This window comes from Fulmarus glacialis, unplaced genomic scaffold (genome assembly GCF_000690835.1).
Source record: "Fulmarus glacialis isolate BGI_N327 unplaced genomic scaffold, ASM69083v1 scaffold1346, whole genome shotgun sequence".
NCBI classification, from domain to species: Eukaryota; Metazoa; Chordata; class Aves; order Procellariiformes; family Procellariidae; genus Fulmarus; species Fulmarus glacialis.
The window spans coordinates 83,505-101,421 of NW_009217307.1; the positions used below are offsets into that span (position 1 = coordinate 83,505).

Genomic DNA, 17,917 nt, shown 5'->3' on the forward strand with positions numbered 1-17,917 from the left:
TTTTATGTACGTGAGAAACTACATCTTGGAAACTACAGTGATGCCACAAATGAACTAAAAATATATGCAGATAGCAATAAAAGGTTGTGTTCAGAAATGAATAGTGATAAAAACTTTGAAAATATTACATTTAATGTACAAATATTAGCTATTTTTAAAATCGCAGTATTTCTAGGGAAAAAGTCAGTTTATTAATTAAATGACAAATGTGCTAAAATGCCAACATAAAAATAGTTATTTCTATTTGTTTCGCTTTCTATACAACCTACATCCTGAATTTTCCCTGATTTATTTTTATGCTTAGTTGCTTGTTAAGCAATTCTTCTGATTTGTATTTGTTGAAAATAAGACCAGAGACTGGTTATCTTAAACTGAGAAAACAATGGAAATCTAGAACAACATTTTCCACAATACTTTCTGCTTTACTTCTTAGATCAAGTTAACCAGCCAGATGAACATACCTTGCCAATAAAAACTACCAGGCCCGCCTACTATCAGGTCTCCATTCTACAAAAAGCAGAATTGAATAAAATTACACAACAAAAGAACACAACAAAATTAAGCATGCATGGGAAAAACAATTTAAATGACCAAAAGAATATCAGAATCATGATAAAGGAGAATAGCCCTGTTCAGGGAAAGGATGTAGGTGCATGGATGTGCAGGAAAATCCACAGTTAAATAAATTTAAGATCACCCTATGCATTATCTGAGGTTCTGGTGCTGTAATAATGGCACAGATAATAACAATAGTTGCAAAGTTTATTCTTTGGCCCATTAATACTGTTTCTGGACCCTCTTGGCATATAAGAATAACTAGCTACTTCCCTTAAGCACTTTAACTTTCACCTCCACAAGAGAACAGTCTTACTCAATGACTAGTCTGCCTCCAAAAGCATCCTTATACAAGCTATTTTAACTTTTGAAAACTATCTGGTGCCTGCCCATTATTTCCTGAAAGTCAGTCTCTGGAAAGCATTGTAAGTGGGACACACTGAGACAGAAGCACGTACAATTTTTCACCTCATTATCTATTAAGACAGACTGAGCAGAGTCAGATTGGAGTGCTGCAAAAAGAACAACAGGTGCTGATTGCAGTATTTCTTTTATTAATGAAACCAGAAAGTTTGAAGCTTGCAAAGGAGGAAAGAACTTGCAACAACTTCACAAAACTTTCTGTATGCAGCAGCATGGGGATAAACTCTTGATCACTGAGACAGTGCTTGAACACTGGCAATATATCAGAATTACATTTGGTCAAAGTATTTCAGAAGCAGGATCTCACCTTGTAAAAATCTAAGCTGAAACCTGCTTGACAAAAGCCTTGTCCTTCGGGATCTGCATTGCCTGCAATTATGAAGGTAGAAGCATTTTATTGATTTCATAGTGCATGTGGAAGACAGCTTACACACCCCTGGATCTGTAAGGCTGTAAATGCAAAACTATCAAAATATGTGAAAATATGTGTATTCTTTTTTAGAAGAGACAGAGCAAATCAAGACCTTCTACAGGACCCTGAACATGCAGCCCCCTTGTGAAGATTTTGAAAAATAGGACCAGTTACTTGAGACTTTCTCCTCTCACTGCCAAGCAAGGACCCTTGCAACAACTACCAGGGATTCAGTTTGAATTTGACTGGAGATACAAAAGTAAACAACAAGAAATCCTAGAATGGTCACCACAGTCTGCTCTGCCATAAACACAAAAATAAGTGTTTACTAAGGTATTCTCAAAAAATGTTGACATAGTGGATGGGTCAGCATGGGTCAATGTTCAGACAACATCCTGGTTACCTATACTATACAAGGGAAGGGGGCACATGTCCTTCACAAGGGCCAGCCCTTTAATTGATACACATTTGCTCAATGAGGACTGAAGTGTAATATAATTTTGGATGCACATTTGTACATGCAAAAACATCCTTCCCTGCTTCTGTCCATTTTTATTTCTAGTCTGCAAATCCTTATATAATTGTACAAAGTGTGTTGGCATGCATTTCAGGGCTTTCCTATGAGTGCTAGAGTGCCAGAAGTCTGCAGGACTGGGAAACTGAGAAAAATGGCTTAAGCCTTTGGCAAAGCCCCAGTGAGACATCAGAAGTACATGAAGCAGATCTTATAGTCACCATTTCTTATAGATTCAGCTTCTTTCTGTACCTGTCCATCCAGGGACAAGAATTAGGCTTTAAAAGAAAGACATAGCACAAGTCAGTTTAGAGCTACATTGTGAGAGCTACAATGTGCAAAAAGGAAAGCCACAGAGTAACACTGAATGTACGTGCAAGTATCTCACACTGCTATAGGTGAGCAGATTTTCTGGTAGACCATGGAAAGCATTATTGGGCTACATTATCACACATCTGTCAGATGTCAGGAAAATCCAGCTACTTGATATGATGCTGTCTCTAGATCTTCACAGGAAAGAGACCTTTTAATTATGTGAAGTAAGTGCCTATTTTTTCTGTAAAATGCCTATTACTTTCTTGGCAAAATAATCCATGAGAAACTCGAAGGCAGGAGCACAGTTTGCAGTAGAGGAACAGTTAAAAGGTGTGTTTTGAAATTAGCCCATGTGCACGTGGCAAGAATGCCAGCTGCAATAGGAGGGTCTCTGAACAACGGGTATTGTGACAAGGAACGATGTTCAGAATTCTGGTGTTATTGGCTAGCACATGCAACTTGAAACAGCTACCCACCTCAGCTAAACTGAACAACATCATAGCTTTGCTGTGAGAGTTTCCCCTGGAAGGGATAGGTAAGCCCATCATATTTGCTATCTTACACACATTACCTTTAGAAAAGTAACTGAAGGAACAGAACTCCGATCTGTGAGTGCAGAAACTGCCGTAGACCTAGCCCAATCCAAAGCTCCGTGAAGTCACTGGATACTTCATATTGATTTTAATAATTTGGAGCACTGAGGTAATGAGGGTATTAATAGTCATCATAAACACTTAGACATAGTATGCTGAACAGGATGAATGACTGATATAATCTAATGCGTGGCATTTTCTGCAGACTTCTAGGTAACTGGCTCTAAATATACATGCAGTTTTTCCCTATTCCTCAAGAAGTAAGGTCCAGAGATGGCCACCACATCCTCAGAACAACACAGAGAAGAGTGTGGAATAGCAGTGCTAATGTGCACGGCTTTCTTCCATGCTGGAAGTCCTTCATAAATGAACTATTGTGGATGATATTGGCATGAATGGTGATACAGGCTTGTGTGTTTCTGTTGCAGGGTCTGGTCTTCAGATGGTGATCCTGTGATGATAGATTTATACTCAGCATAAGCATGAACAATTGGTTTAAAATGCTGTCTGGTTCTTATCTAGATCCGTTTGCTACATTTTAAAGCCATTAAATTGAACCAATTATATCTCATCACTATAACTGCATAAGCTTAATTTACTTAATTTCTCCTCTTTTAATTATACAATAAAGCATCCAATTGCAGGCATATAATTTAATGTTGATTTTTCTTTAAACCCTCATCCAATGCAATAATGTCATATAGTAATCTTCATTCAACCAAGACTGTGTGAAGAATGAAAAGATGAAAACATTGAGTGCAACATCAATTCCTCCAACACAGGATTGTTCCTATTAATACTTACTGTTGCGACAAGGTGAATATTCAGCATAGGCACTGAAGTTCTGAATTGCTACATAGCAGGTGCCAACGGGGTCCTTCTCAGGGTTATCTTTAAGGGTTCTCCAATGATATAAGGGAGCACAAGCCTATCAAAACAGAAACGATGCCACACATACCTTCCACACGCTCACGTACCTGGCAAATGTAGTTTTTAATAAACAGTGTACAGGGATTCTCTCTGGTATTGTATCATTCATACAGCGATGATCATAATGTATTGACAGACGAAAATGCAGGACCACTGCTGCTTATAATTTCATTATAACCTGAAAAGCATAGTCTGATCTTTCACTTATAGCCCTTAGCAGGTGAAATCTGTCAGGGACTACAACTCACATTTAAGCATATGTTACAAATACCCTCTAAGCCTGCTTCACAAGTAATATGTTTACTCTATTACTGCTCATTGCACAGGACTTGATCCCATAGTTTAAGATGTAGATCACATACATGTGGCTGAAGACATTCCTAATTCTGTCCTGATATGTCTTAAGATAATGGCCATTGCAGCAGAACTGCTATGATTCTACTCTACTTAGCAGAAGGAAATTTGTCAGGGTGTTGTGTCATATTGTTTACCACAATCATCAGATTGTCTGCCGCCTTATAAACCCCTGGTTCAAATCTTTGGAGAGATGATACAGCTGTAATGCATTCAACAGTCTCTGAGTGTAACAGGTTTTTGCTAAGTTTTGGCTAGTGAACTAATATTTAATCCTCTATGTTACAGTAGTGGTCTTACAAACATGACAGTGTAAGGATAAAAGATATACAAGTTGTGTAGAGACAGACATTATCTTTTTTGAAAGTAATTCAGATAATTGGAAAAATAAAAAAGATAAGCTGTCAGGTATGCAAGTCATTCTTCAGGGGTTCCTGTGCACTTTTCAACTGACTGGGGAGGGGAGGGGAAGGAAGACTACCTCTCCCTACAACCTTGCCTCTGTAAGATACAAACAAATCCTTCATTCATGTGCTACCTTGTCTTACTTTTCCAATCAGAAACCTGTCTACCTCTGGCAAGGCATTGTTATTATTCACATTACTGTATAAGCCTTCGTTTTGCAATCAGTTCCAGCTGGATGAACTCAGAGCTTACCGTGAAAGTCAGAGCTTCTGGAACAATGGTTTAAGGAATAGGGACTCTTAACATGCCCCTGCCTAGAAGACCTTACAGATTAAAACAGCAAAACCAGAGTGCAGCAAAGAGGAGTATGTGTCCTGTGAGGGTGATTTTAGGTACATTTGACATCTACCAAAATGGATTGAAACAAGAACTCAATATAATCATAGAAGTTGATATAATACAGTTTACTTTCACACCTGTAGTTTAAAAAAAAGTTTCTGACAGCTTGATGACATTTTCTTTTTCTCTCCTTTCAGTCTACAAAGCTTAAAAGACAAAGTTTTCTAGCTTCGCTGTTCAAATTTTTGCCTGAAAAACGTTGACTATATCTCTGTTTCAGAAAGCGTGAGAAGAGTTATCAGGAGCAAAACAAAGTTTGGTCAGTACAGCCACAGCACATCAGCTGGTGATGAGGTTTTCTGCTCACTTGATTAAGATTCAGCAAATGGTGGTAAAGAACTATTTTATTTCAGTTTGTGAACTGTTGTTTAGTAGAGTACACAAAATGAAAAATCTTCAGCTATTTTTAGAATTTTTTAGAATTTTTACATTTACTTAGCTCTGTAACAGAATAGGGTGATGTTTTATTCATTACCTGTTTCATGTCAAAATCCTTCCCTAGGTTAACCACAAGGCATACTATATAAGGGAAAGCATTTCCTTTAGATACTTCTTCCCTTATGACTACTTCTTAAGTAGTAATTGGAAGTTTTAAGCAAATCCCAAGACACAAATTATTGCTTTGCAATTGTAAAAACTAATACAACTAATGACCAAACTAATTATTCTTATCACAATTATTTCAGTGACATTTTCAATGCAAACCTTCTAACGTAAACTGTAAATATAAAATGTCTGTGTATAAGCAGCATCACCACTACTTTACTAAGCAATAAAAGTACTTGCCCCCTGCTGCGGTCCTCTATCAATACAGGTAAAATATTTGGTGAAACTGGAAAACAGACATTGCACTTTGACAGCAATCTTGATTTGGAGCTTTTTTATCATTACTTTTTTGCAGCTGTTTTATCATGACTATGACACAGCTGTTCAAAACAATGTAAATGTGACAAAAGAGGTCAGTGCTTTCTCTTACTAACTGATCTTCAGCATAGGTTCTTGGTTTCCATTACATTCTGCATTTAACATTCCAAATAAAGCTTCATAATGCAAAACATTTTATAGCATATAGGTATCAGTTACTGTGTATCTCTAAAATATGTCCATTAACTGTTTAAAAAAAATCATCATTCACTTCCATAACAATATGGCTTTCTGCTGTTTTCACATGGCAGCAGGATCATCTTCACTTGATCAGTTCAACCTGATTTTATAGACTTTTATAGACTATAGCTTTCATTTTCTGAGTTATATACATCATCTGTTTTATAATCCATGTATAATCATAGAGTTGTTTCCATAATCTACACATAGAGAGGTATTAAAGATATACATGAGAAAAATAAACATTATCTCCAAATGAATACCAAATGCATAAGACTTACCACAACTTTTTCTTTATGAGCTTTGACTGTTGCCCCAAACCACTGCTTTGTCTTAAACTCAATAGGTTCCCTGGTGCCATTGACTTTAATTTTCCTGTTGTCTGACAAAGAAAGAAGCAGTATGTTGACAGCTTATTTTAAAAAGTATTACCCTGTGAATTACAAATACAAGTGAACAGACTAATGGATATATTACATTGCACCCACTGTCATCATCCTACCAGCTTAATAGGAAATGGACGTTCTAGTATCATTTAAGCTTTTCACTGGTCAGTGGAAAACAGCTTAAATTCACAGGTGAAAATTCAAAATAATTACACTTAAACTTCAGAAAACAATACAAAGGACTGGAAGAAGAAACCCTGTGTTTCCCCCTGCAAAAGAAAAAAAAGTTTACCTGGAATTTATGATGAAGACTGAACAAGAATCTACAAAAATAGGTGAAAAGCCCTAAGAAGTTTTCTTATACGTGATAGAAACTTTCCATGTAAAAAGCATGTTCCATAATTAGTTTCTTAGCATGCTTATTCAAAAACCAACACTACAGATAGCAAAGGACTTAGTTTTTAACGGAATTACATGTGTACACACTGTCACAAGAGACAGCTTCTTAATGTTGCTTTATATACACTCTTGCAGATGTCAGCATAAAAGAAGCCATCTGGGCAAAGACTCAGGCCAATTATAATGCATTTCAGGTTTTAATAAAAAGCAGACATCCCTTCCTTTCACCCTCTGAAACCTTCAGTTCTCTGAAGTAAACTGATTTCCCATATGTTCATGAGCTATGCTCCTCCCTTACCAGTCATTCCTAATGAACTTCTCAATTTATACATAAGCAGGGCATTACTCCTTCCCCCTTGTATCTGCATTCCCTTATGTTTGTTTCTGGTTCCTATCAGGAGGGATTTCACCAGAATCAATCCTTTTTATTCACTCTAAGTGAAGATAAAACCATATACTGTCTACTTGGGAATGTAGAAAAAATGTAACGTCAGATTATATTGTATGGATTTACATACATTTTTTTAAAAAATGAAGAAAAATGCAGCTGGTATAATTGTCACCTTTAAAAAGCCATAACTTCTGGGATTTGCCTGACAGGAATAAAGGAGATATCTGAATGCTTTTCTAGGATTTTGGATCACCAGTTACCTCAGCTCATGGTAACGTCATAAATGTTACAGATATAAACTGAATTAGAAAGAAAAATAAATTATACTTAGAGAACAAGGGCACTCTATCTCTGTATTTTTCTGATAAACATGAAGGAAAGTTCAATGAGAATGAATCTATGAAAGTGTGAAAGTCTCTGAGAAAACATCTTACTTCATACAAATACTTGTTTCTGTGCTGCACCAATTACAGGAGCTAGTATGGAAATCCATGCTGAGAGAGATAAATTTCAGGAATATTTAGATCTTAAAAATTCAGGAAGAATAACTTAAAATCACTCTAAAAATATTCATTTTAAAAATACATTTTATTTAATTTAGGCCTAAACTTTAAGAGTTTAGGAGACAGCGACTTTGACACACTGCACTGTAGGAACTGCCAGCTTCTACCTAGTTGTTGGCAACACCACTTTTGATTATTTTTTACAGTGAAGTCAGACCCTTTCAAACTTTAAAGGTTTCTTTTTTCTTTTTTTAATGCTCCAGCAGATCTGAACATGATCAATGTCCACAGATGAGGTCTTGATAGAAACAAAGCTTTTGAAAAGCTTGAAAATCAGCCATGGTCAGCTTACAGCAGCCAATGCTAGCCTGGCTCTGAGGATACTCACGGCCAGCATTCTAACTTAAAAAGAGCTTACATTTTCAATCAAAACAGTGTAATTGTCTACTGGAAAAGTATACTCAAATTTGAGAAGATGTTAGTTTTTAAAAATAGGACAACTGTTTGCAGGATTTATAAAACCCATAGCTGAATTTACCAATGGATCTGCAAGAACTGTACACACACCCCCACCCCCACCCTGCTTAGTGGCATATGGTGTAGTATGAATCCTTCATCATGTGGCATGGGATTTTCATTAGAAAATAATTAGTAGAATATCACGGACCCCCAAATTAATAAATGGCTTTTTTTCCTAGATAAATCTCTTTTGGCAGAAATTCTCTAATCATCTTTGTTCAGGATCCTTGCTGGAGCGATGGAGTCATACTCCTAGTTTCTGAGGTTGTGCCTTAAAATACAGTTTAGTCTTTTGTATATAACAACCATTCAGTATTTCAGATTGCTGTGAACCAGCAATATATAAATATTTATAAATGTAAATATAAAACCCCTATAACTTTATCAAAATGAAGCTATATACACAATTAACTTGTCTGAATGCACACGGACTGTCATTACTGTGCCCTGATTGTATTCTATTAGACAACAAGGCTCTGAATGAAGTCACTGTAAATGTCCACTTCTGAGCTAGTCATCCACTTACAATTGAGGGCACAGTTTTCCTAAAGCAAACATCTGAGAAGGTCAGAAGAACCATGGCCTAAAAGTACTTAATTTTTTTTACCAACTGTAGATAGCCAAGGATGACCAACTTAGTCTAGGCTCAGACAAAAGCTATTTGTTTACTCAGATAAATCCCAATCCAGTTTTAAAACAAAAAACAACAAAAAAGTTGTTATTTCTGTCTTTGGTACATCCCTCAAAACTGTGTTATCTAAATGTTTCAAAAAGTAACATGTCTGTGTCCTGACAACACCCTTATATGACATGGAAATATCTCTCCTTGTGTTATTTATGGGGATCTGAGGCCCACAGGCTATGTCTATATTGTACCTTACCCACAGGCTAAGCCAAATTTCTGTGAGCAGCAAAAACTTGGCCTGAATTCAGGTTGCATTCAAATATCATCTTCTCTTCTGTAGGAGAATGCCTGGCCCCTTTTAGGAAGGTGTCCAGGCTATCTTGTATCACGATATGTGACACTAGTGCAAGGATAGCCAGAATTCAAGGCAGCAGCTGTGCTGGGCACACAACGCCTGAGCCTGTCCACAGAGCAGTCCAGGGAGTGCCTGAGTACCAGCTGGATTGCTTCAGAGCCAGCTCAGGAGCTGTTTCAGATGGTCAACAGTCTGGATGACTTGCAAATTTGGCTTGAAACTCAGCCCTGGAAACACTCTTAATTGTACTGCCTGAGACTGTATTGCAGACTAAGGCCCAGACAACCAGGAGTATGCAAACAGCAGAGAGATGTACAAGTATAAATTTAGGTGCAAGGACATCCTTAAACTACATTTCAGCAACCCAAAAGCATGTCATTTTCTACTGCAGGAGCCAGTGCATTGGTACTGCCTCACAATCCAGCTTCAGAAGCAGCTCTGGAGATGGTGAAACATGATTCTCAAAAATCAGTGTTCCTTCACCCAGTTTTTTAGACTTGAGGTACCTAGGGGCTACCAAAGGGAAAAAGGCCCCTCAGATTGCCAAAGCAGTAGCTGGACAAGTAGAAGAAATTGAATTCAGACAGTAAATAGCAAACATATGTAAGAACAACAGCGCAGAGATTCATTTTTAGGAATTAAAATCTGAACCTGGAGTTAATGGAAATCCATCATTTGCACACATTAGACTAAATTTGGCACTTTCTATGGGGACTGGTCTCCTCTCAGTCACTGAGTCAGCTCATTGCAAACTGTTTAACAGGCACGAATCAAACATTACTCTTACAAATATTTCTTTGTTGTAGTAATCAGGATCTGCATAGGAAACAGATGTATTTGCAAACACCGATAGTGGCTCATTGTGATTCATTCAGCCCTTGAAAACTAGAAGTAAAAAATGCAGCATCTATTATAATTTGAAAATACTCAAATGAACAAAAGCAAACCAAAATATTTCAATCAAACTTAACACAGGAACACAATGCTTCTAATCAAAGCAACAAATCCGGTTATGTAATACACCTGCAACTCTTTCAGGTAAGTTCTCACCCTTCAGGAACTTCAAAAAGTATTATCTTTACTTGCTCCGTGTGCGTTTGCCTGTATGTACTGGATAAACGCCGATGGACATTAACCAGGCATCTGCAGCAGGCTGTTATACTCTACCCTCTAATCTGTACCTACCCAGACTCCATCCAGGATGGCAAATCCCTTTCAAATACCTGTTTTGATATATGTGTGTGTATGTATCTATGCACATCCATACATATAAATAAATATAGATAATATGAAATGTAATATATATATTTCATATATTTATACATAATTGTATATACACAGAGTAGAGGTGAATAATCACCTCAACCTATCCGTATTTATATAAAATGGGAATACAAACATATAAAACCAACAAACATTTATATTTATATAAACATATAAAGGTCAAGGAAAGTTAATATAGCCCTCACATGGAGACATGCAGCAAAAGGAAAAGATGCAACAGACATAAGTTGCAGCAAGGAATTTTCTGATTAGATATAAGGAAAATACCCTTCACAGTGAGGGTGATTAAGCACTGGAACAGATTCCCCAAAGAGGCTATGGCATCTCCATCCTTGGGTAGTTTCAGAACTTGGATACACAAGGCTCTGAGCAACCTAATTTAACTTTGAAATCAGCCCTGCTGCATTATTAGGGTCCTGGCTTACAGGAGGGAAGAGAGAGAAGGAAAGGTTCATACTGGCGTACATGGTCCCATATTCTAGAATTGAGGGAAGAAGTGTCAACCCTATCACCATGGCAGAGTGATATCTTTCTGATATCACTACCATCAAAGATTCCAACGATACCACTCATTACTAAGCAGAGGTAAGTCAGTAACATTCACAGGGTCATTGATATTAGAGACAGAGAGACAGAGCACAAATACAAAGCTAAAGACTATGATCTAGGGAACCAAGCTAAGCAATTGCTTTCAACATTAATGCTGGGAGAAAAAAGACTCCATAGTGCTTAGAGACAGTAAGGATATGAAAAACCCTTGCATGATGAGAAGAGTTGCTTCTATTTTTAGATTTATCTGATTCTGCAAACATCTACTGAATTTCTGGGTTTTATTGTGCCTTAGATGCTATTCATATGAGTTATTTTAATTTAATAGATCATATCTAGAGAGCTTTATTTGGACTTTCATTCCATGAATCAAGAAAAAAAGAATCATCAAACCCAATAGGATTTTTTTCCTAAGTACAATCTGATGAAAAAAAAATTAAGACCTCAGGGTTTGAACTAGCATAGCTAAGGGTATTTTTTTCCCTTCTCTAGATAAGGCTGAGACTTATAAAAGAAACTCATGAGGGTCTATTATAAATCAGAACGCTACAAGTGAACCATGAGGCTCCAGATAAGCTCTTACTGGCATAGTGGACTGAAATGTGTCAACATTTAAAAGTACAACAAAGTTCTCCCTCAGCACTTTCTCTTGAGATGCAAATTCTGTTTTATAACAGGATTCTAAGTTTTCCCTTGAATCTTACCATCTTTACAGCTAATGATTTTTTCATGTAACTAAAGCTCTTGAGCCCCACAATACATCCTTTCCTTATAATAGAACCTGGGTTCTGTTACAATCAGCTCAACTGCCGGCCGGACTAGCTCATGTTTTTTATCAACTGCACGCTTGGCCAAAACTGATCTACATCCCCCTCCCCTGTTTCTCTTCAGAGACTGTTCAAATTTTCTCAGCTAGTTTAGAAAAATATAACCTATTTCACTAAAACTGGTAAAGTTAACTGATAGCAAAGACAACACCCCAGTGAGTTCTGGAAACTTAGGGGAAGTGGTATCTAAAATTCTGCCTTTTGGAGCTAATTTAAAACATAAGAAGTTGCAGTCTGTTAAGTATTACAATTAAAAGTGACCATTATAATGAGTTTCTGAAATATGAACTATTAGCTCTTTACCAGATTTCAAACACAATGGTGCACTTCAGGGGGCATTTAAGTTTGCTTCTGGCTGCAAGATGCTTTGAGTAGTTCAGAAGTTCCCCAGTTAATCAAGCAGGGAGAAAGTTTTCTTCATATTGCTCTCCTGCTACCTCTCCTGGCAGCTGAATGGAAGAGCACTCAGCTTAAACACAAGGACTTGGTAATTCTACCTCAATGCTAGAGCAGAAATAGTCATTACAAAATGAGGTTTATAATGAAGAAACTGAAAAGGAGAAGTTAGCTTTGTGTAGGTAAGAGAGGAAAGACAGATCACAGCTCTTTAATATAATGCCAACGCTTGTTCCCCTGTCCTCTCATTGAGTTTCAAAGGGGTTTAAAAAAAACAAAGTTTAGGGGTTGGACTAGATGATCTTTAAAGGTCCCTTTCAACCCAAACCATTCCATGATTCTATGAAAGAGTATCACGGCCTTAAACTGCAATGCCAAAGGACAGCTTTACAGAGCAGGGAAACAAGGGAGAAGATTCTCTGTCCTTCAGTCCGTATCTCCTGGAGTAAGGGGATACTAAAAGCCCTTCCATTATACTTTATCTCAGTTCCCCGAGGCAACGAAGCAGGTTAAAGCACCAGTAATGGTCTCAGGGGCAGTGCTTTCAGCTTCTTCCCAGAGCCTTGGCCCCAGTGCCCAGATTTAGGCAGCTTTAAAGAACTGCAAACATGGGACTGCAGAGTCAGTGCTGTATCAACAGCAGGAAACACACAGAGTTCCTGCTAAAGCCCCTTCTTGGCTGGAGGCCATATCACTGGCCAACCCATATGGGAATGTCCAGTTACATAGCTTGCTTGTGGATGGGTCGGCTCAAATCCTACAGCATCTCAAAATTTCATCCTCCTTCCCTCCTCTGCCCCCCGTCCCTTGTCAGGAACAATATTTCATCAGTAGGATTAATTATTGATGTTAATTTGCAAGTAAAGCACCTCATTGCTTTGGAAATCTCTGGATTAGTTACTATGAAGAACAGAAATAGGACAGCTGAGAAATTAGTGACAATCTGGGAGAATTGCCTGTAGAACAATTTCATTTAGGTGGTATGACCTTTAGGAATGGGGTGCAGATACTTCTGCACCTCCATTAACTCTAACTAAGCCATCTTCTCAGCAGAGTAGTTTAGCCCACAGATTTCCACATCAACACAAGTTATGCAGCTGTTCATAGCACTCAGGCCAGCTTGGGCATCCTAACACTTGCACAGTGCCACAGAGATGATTTCAGCAGTAGTCTTGGTTTTGAGTATCAGTGCTCGTACTAAGGAACCCAGTCTGTGTCTGACAGCCAGAACATGGCACTCGAAAGTAGTGACACATTTTTTAAAGTGTTTTCATATCTTTCACTAGGAATTGAGTGAATACTGAGTGTTCCTGTTGGGTATATGTTGGTAACCAATGCAATGTCTACTCCTTCATTTGATCTTAGTTTCTGAGAAAAAAGGAGCAAGCGAGCTTCACAAACCATAAGGATTTGTCTTTTGTCGTTTAAAGCTTACATGACACAAAGAATAGAGTTTAGTCCTGAGTGTCACAGCCTGCGTGGTGGCGGGGAGGTTAGCTGCACCTTGCCAGTGACTCTGGGTGCAACCCTTGCAGAGTCAGTTCTCTGATCCACTGGCGAACATCGCAGTTGTCTTACACCAGTGTCACGATGTCAGGTCCAGTTAGGCTTAGCATTTGTATTCTCCCTTCAGGACTCTATGGCATGCAGGATATAGAGTAATTTTCTTTAAACTAAAACTTTAGTTATTTAAAAACAGAAAGATATTATTCACAGAGAAAAACAAAACTCTTCAACAAAACAGGACCAAAGACTATACTATCTCGGCACTTACCATCATAACATTAACCTAAGCAAGCCTAAGTTTTTCACTAAAGGTCGTCTATCACTTAACTTGGTTCCCTCAAATCACTTCCTGAAAAAGGGCCCCCTCTATCTAAGGCAATACTTTACAAACTCAACATATTTTTTCCTTCCTTCCCTTCCCTGACTCGTCAGTGTGTTCTTGTTCATCATTGCCTCTTAACAAGCCTTAAATGCTTGCAGAGAGAGATTTTGTTCCTTTTTAGTTTGTTATACTTTACAGCCCCATAACAAGACATTCATTTGGTAAACATCTCCGTATCTGTAAAATAACTATAAATTAGTACAAAGCAGCTCCACACCTGTAATAGCATGATATTCAAAAATGTCCGGAATCTTGACTGAAGGCATCAGAGAATACTAGTTAATGTCCTCACTGTTTTCGTTTAGTAGGACCAAGGCATTAATAGTGTTAATACAAGTAACATCAAAGTATTTGCAAATGAAGGAACCCTTCTTGAAATTAGGTCTACTGTTCTTGTGGAAACAGTGAAATAATCTGCACCGTTACATATGAGTTTTACCAATTAGGTGCCCGCTAATAAGTGGCAGTAAAAGTCCAAATAACATTCAAGTGCACTGTATGTTCCCTCCTCAACAGCAGAACATAACTTGCATTGAATGTAACATACCTGAGCTTCATTTGTATACCCACCCCTCCAAAAGGGAAGACATGAGCCCTCATGCTTATACGTAATTTAAGCCAGTGGCTTTTCAACCACTTGGATTTGTTGATATCTTGAATTTTTATGTTATAGTGGAAATTTCATAGTTTCTGTGACCTGCAGCAATTTCACATATCTATCTTGGGATACAGTATATGTGAATCTGCTTTTCTTTTACAAATTCTTTTAAGTCCTCCATTGAGCTCTCATGGCTGAAAAATACTGATTTAGTAAATTCTTTATCTATTTTTTGGGTCACATTGCCTTTTAAGTGTTACATTATGCTCTCCCTTTCTTTCTAGTTCCACTCAATTTTTACTTCTGATTTTAATTAAAAATGCTTTCAATTATTCAGCAGGTTTGTTTCTTTTATTGTGCTTAGTGAATCTAACTGAAAGGGCTGATATTATTTGGTTAGAGTCAAGAAAAAGTACTTAAAAAAGGAAACTTTGTATAAAAATGCATCCAAATGAAATCTCCCAGCTCTGAAGCAGCCTCTTTAGTTTTTCTGTTTTGTTTCAGAAAACATTCCCAAAGTTTTCCAAGACTTTTAAAAATCTGCCATGAGGTATGAAGCATTAATCTTTAAAATTAAAGCTGCTAGAGTTGAATTTCCAGTCTTCTAAAAATTACTGGGTGTTTCTGTTTTGGGAGAAAGGATAATCTTGAGGTTAAGGAACTGGAGGAAGAAGAAAAAGTCCCGAGTCAGTTACCACTATCATCACCAACTTCCTGTATGATCTTCGACAACTCAGAGTGACTTTTTTCTGTTCATCAGAATAAATATAAAAATGGGAATATGAATATAAAATGGGAATAGCAGCATTTCTGAGTCATGTTGCAGGGAGAAGGCATAGTGAGTACAAGGTGCCTGTACAAGAAAGAGCCATAAACTGAAAATACCCCTCATATTTACTAAGGACTATTAAGTCCCACTAGGCATACAATGGCCAAAGGCTTCAAAAGGAACTGTGTGTAACAGACTATTTAAAATAGTATCATCCAGGATAGAGCTCATGTGGACTGCTCTGTTTGGAGGAATAGCGGAAAAGATGGAAAACTCGCTCCTGTAAGTAGCGTATTTTGGAGAGAAAAAAATGGCATGAAATACACATCCACACTTCAGCAAAAAGAGTCATCTAAGGCATATTGGAGGTGGCCTTTATGTTGCTGGCAATGAAGAATGGATGTTGGTACAAGCTACGCAAACCTTCCCCGGGGTCCCTGAATGAGGGTAGCTGGCCATTGCTGAATTGTGTGAAATGACACCTTTATTGCTCTTGGTACCGGAATTAGACAGCTAATGATAACACGGCTAAACCTGCCTATACTGCAGTCCCTCCTCCAAGTACGGTGCATTTATATCTACACAATAGGCGCTCTCTGGCTTAACTTCAGCTATCTACAGGTCAGGCATCTATCCAGGGGACACAAACAACTGTCTCAGATGATAGACTGAATGAACCACACTTTGGAGATTCCAAGCTGAATAGTTGTATGATACAGTCCAAAGCCTTGTTGACAATACTCACTCATCAGCCTGTGTTTGTGCCTTTATTTGAAACGTAGTACCTGCAAAAGGACATCTCTGCCAAGACTATGGACTTGTCCCGAGTCTCTTTAGTCAACTTTTCTGGAGTTTCCCACAGGAAAGCCAGATGCCCTTCTAGGTTTCATCACCAGGTTTTCATTCATTTTTCAAAATGTCCCTTTAAAATACGGCAGAATTTTCATTTGGCCTGTAAGTTTTCTATTCAAACCTGAAATTAATTTGTATAGATAATATATTTCACTTCTGTTACGTGAACTATCTAATGATAAGATGGAAATACAGGAATATTTCCTAAACTGGTTTTATTTTAAAGATGTACACTTAGGGCATATTACAATAAAAATATTGTATGCATACTGTCTGTCTGTACATTCACATTTACATATAACCACATGCTGTACATAGTATTACATGCCCAAATAGCCACATACATACTCATACAGGAGCCATCTCTTACTCTGTTTTGAAGAATGCCCAGCATGATGGGAGAGTCAGTCTGAGCAGAGTTCCTAGACACTAACATAGTAATAGTATGTGTGGGCGGCTGGAGCTGGAAGAGGTAAAGAACTGCACTGCTTACTTGCTACATTTAACTAAGCTCTTCTAATTTAATTTGTGCTCTCAGAAAAAAACCTGAATTGTATTGTGTTCACATTTAAATAAACCACAAATGTTAAGATTAAATATAACCTAAAGAATCATAACTTTTGCTTAATGATTAAACTGTTAAAGTCTGCCTAAATAAAGGAATCCGTTTTAAAGTCCCTGCAAACACTAGGTTTAAATTATTTTCAAGACCTATAAAGAGACAACAGAAAACATAAACAGCCTGAATTGTTTAAAACGTGTGTTCCCTCTAATTAAATAAGAAACATCTGTCTTGGGATTTTGGAAGTGGATATAATCTATCCACATTGTGCCTAAATCAGTTTGCATCTAGCTTCCAATATTCTGAAATAAAATTCTTGCTTTCTGAAAAGAATTAAATAAGCATGCCACATGAGGTACTTCATCCATCTGAACAGACGGAAAACCCCTTGCCGAAAATAACAGCAAAGACTAGCAATCCTGTGATTTCCAGGATTCAGAAGAGTGTGTGAGACATGGGGTTTGGGGTGTCGCCTTCTGAGCGCTCAAAAAAACCCAAATTACCCAAGTATTTTCAAAATGAGGAATCTGCCACAAACACCCTTCATTAAAGCATTAAGATGAACTACGCACAAATCCTGGAGGTCATACTCCCGTTATTTTTCTGGGGACCATTAAACCCTTCCCTGCAAGCGCACATGCATACAGACTCCCAGGAGCGGGATTTGTCCAGCAGATACTCTGATCAAAGCGACACAACTAAAGCGAGCGCAGAAGAAACTTGTGCTGAGGGAGGACCCGAGCACAGCAAAGCAACACACAACAACGCTGCCCTACGAGACTCAGCGATTTACTTACTGGTATTATCAAAGGGTATCTGCCTGCACTGAGTGGCGGGCCAGGCGCAGTAGTACACCGCTCCTCCTTCCACTATGTCTGGCTGCGTGGTGTTGGCTTTGGGAGCTCCCACCAGGACACTGACTCTGCGAAACACACCGGGAAGTCACCGGGGCGGTGGGGGCGATCAGGACCGACGGGCGGCGGCCCCGGCACGGCGGGCCAGCGGCTGTC

The 17,917-nt window shown here is 38.1% G+C and overlaps 1 protein-coding gene across 1 annotated transcript in view; it reads right to left on the reverse strand.

The window, feature by feature from the left end:
* The window catches only part of ITGA8 (integrin, alpha 8), a gene marked incomplete at both ends in the record, with an annotated part of 91,047 nt that extends 73,218 nt beyond the window's left edge, over positions 1 to 17,829 (reverse strand). The window contains 5 exons of the mRNA XM_009579603.1: positions 462 to 507; positions 1,286 to 1,347; positions 3,617 to 3,740; positions 6,286 to 6,386; positions 17,705 to 17,829. Coding sequence (XP_009577898.1) covers positions 462 to 507; positions 1,286 to 1,347; positions 3,617 to 3,740; positions 6,286 to 6,386; positions 17,705 to 17,829 — 458 coding nt within the window. The remainder of the gene's footprint in view (positions 1 to 461; positions 508 to 1,285; positions 1,348 to 3,616; positions 3,741 to 6,285; positions 6,387 to 17,704) is intronic.
* Between the last annotated feature and the right edge of the window lie 88 nt (positions 17,830 to 17,917).